Source organism: Tupaia chinensis, unplaced genomic scaffold, assembly GCF_000334495.1.
Source record: "Tupaia chinensis unplaced genomic scaffold, TupChi_1.0 Scaffold143596_1, whole genome shotgun sequence".
NCBI classification, from domain to species: domain Eukaryota; kingdom Metazoa; phylum Chordata; class Mammalia; order Scandentia; family Tupaiidae; genus Tupaia; species Tupaia belangeri.
This window is the reverse complement of record NW_006203442.1, coordinates 355472-356599: the sequence shown is the minus strand read 5'-3', so window position 1 is coordinate 356599 and position 1128 is coordinate 355472. Positions and strand designations below refer to the sequence as shown.

At 69.3% G+C, this 1128-nt stretch overlaps 1 protein-coding gene across 1 annotated transcript in view; it reads left to right on the top strand.

The window, feature by feature from the left end:
• Positions 1-518: 518 nt before the first annotated feature.
• Positions 519-1128, top strand: part of PACS2 (phosphofurin acidic cluster sorting protein 2) — a gene marked incomplete at its 5' end in the record, with an annotated part of 55418 nt that continues 54808 nt past the window's right edge. Inside the window, 1 exon segment of the mRNA XM_027766585.1 lies at positions 519-606. Coding sequence (XP_027622386.1) covers positions 519-606 — 88 coding nt within the window.

Genomic DNA, 1128 nt, shown 5'->3' with positions numbered 1-1128 from the left:
ACTTAGGGAGTGGGCCACCTATGTGCGGCAGGCACCCTGGAAGGCGTGCGCATCTCCATGACACTGCGTCACACATGCCAGTCTGCACCCACAGACGGGCGGCCAGTGTGCAGGAGGCCCCAGGACTGATGGCTGGGTGCCGGGCGTGTCCTCCAGGTGGTCCTCAGAGCATGCCGGGCAGACCAGCCGCGGGGAGTTCATGGGAGCCCTGCGCTCTCGGGGCTGTGACTGGGCTGCGCGCCCCCCTATCCTGGGGCCCCAGACTCAAAGCTCTCAGGCTTCCTGGCTGGTATGCACCGCCTCCTGCCTATCCGTACGCTGCACAGGGGCCTTCCACACCGATCGGCCCAGGGAGCGTCTCCGAGTGCAGCCATAGCACAAGGGCACTCTCAGCAGGGCCGGGGCTGCGCGTCCCCCGGGCTGGGCGTCCTAGGGCCGAGCGTCCTGGGCTGAGAGTGGGGGGCCGGGCGTCCCCCGGGCTGGGCCGAGCGTCTGGCTGAGTGCCCTGTGCCTTGCAGGCTGTGTGGCCTGACTCTGAAGAAGCTGGTGGTGCTCCAGGAGCTGGAGAAGGGGCTCGTCTCGGTGGTGATCGCCGTGAAGATGCAGGTGAGGCCCCGCGGCCCTCTTCTCACGGGCGGTTCGGCGCCTGTTCAGGGCTCGGGGGGGGAGGTGATGAGCAGGGGGCCTGGCGGGCCCTCCCCAGGACAGATGTGCCCAAGTCGTCACAGGACAGGGCGCCCTGAAGCTGGGCCCTGCTCTCCTGCCCACGTCTGCAGCTCCCGCCACCCCGCTGCCTCCCTTTCCCATGCTGCCCTGGCCCCTCTCGGCTTCTGTCCTTGAACCCGTCACCTGAGGCTGTGAGTGGAGGACTCTGCCTGGGCACCTGCTGCTCTCCTGCCCAGGCTGCTGCTCAGAGCGGGGCAGCTGTGGCCCCTCTGCCTTTGGCCAGCAGCTGCCGGGGGTCCCAGCCAGCCAGATTTGCCATCTCGGCCTTGGCAGGGGCCTGAGCTCGAGTGGCTGTGAGCCCTCAGCCCCTGGGCCCCTGGGCCCCTCGGGGGTGGCCTGTGCAGGGTCAGCGGCACCACGGGCATGTGGCTGGGAGGACGGCCCCGGGTCTCGTTGTTGTTG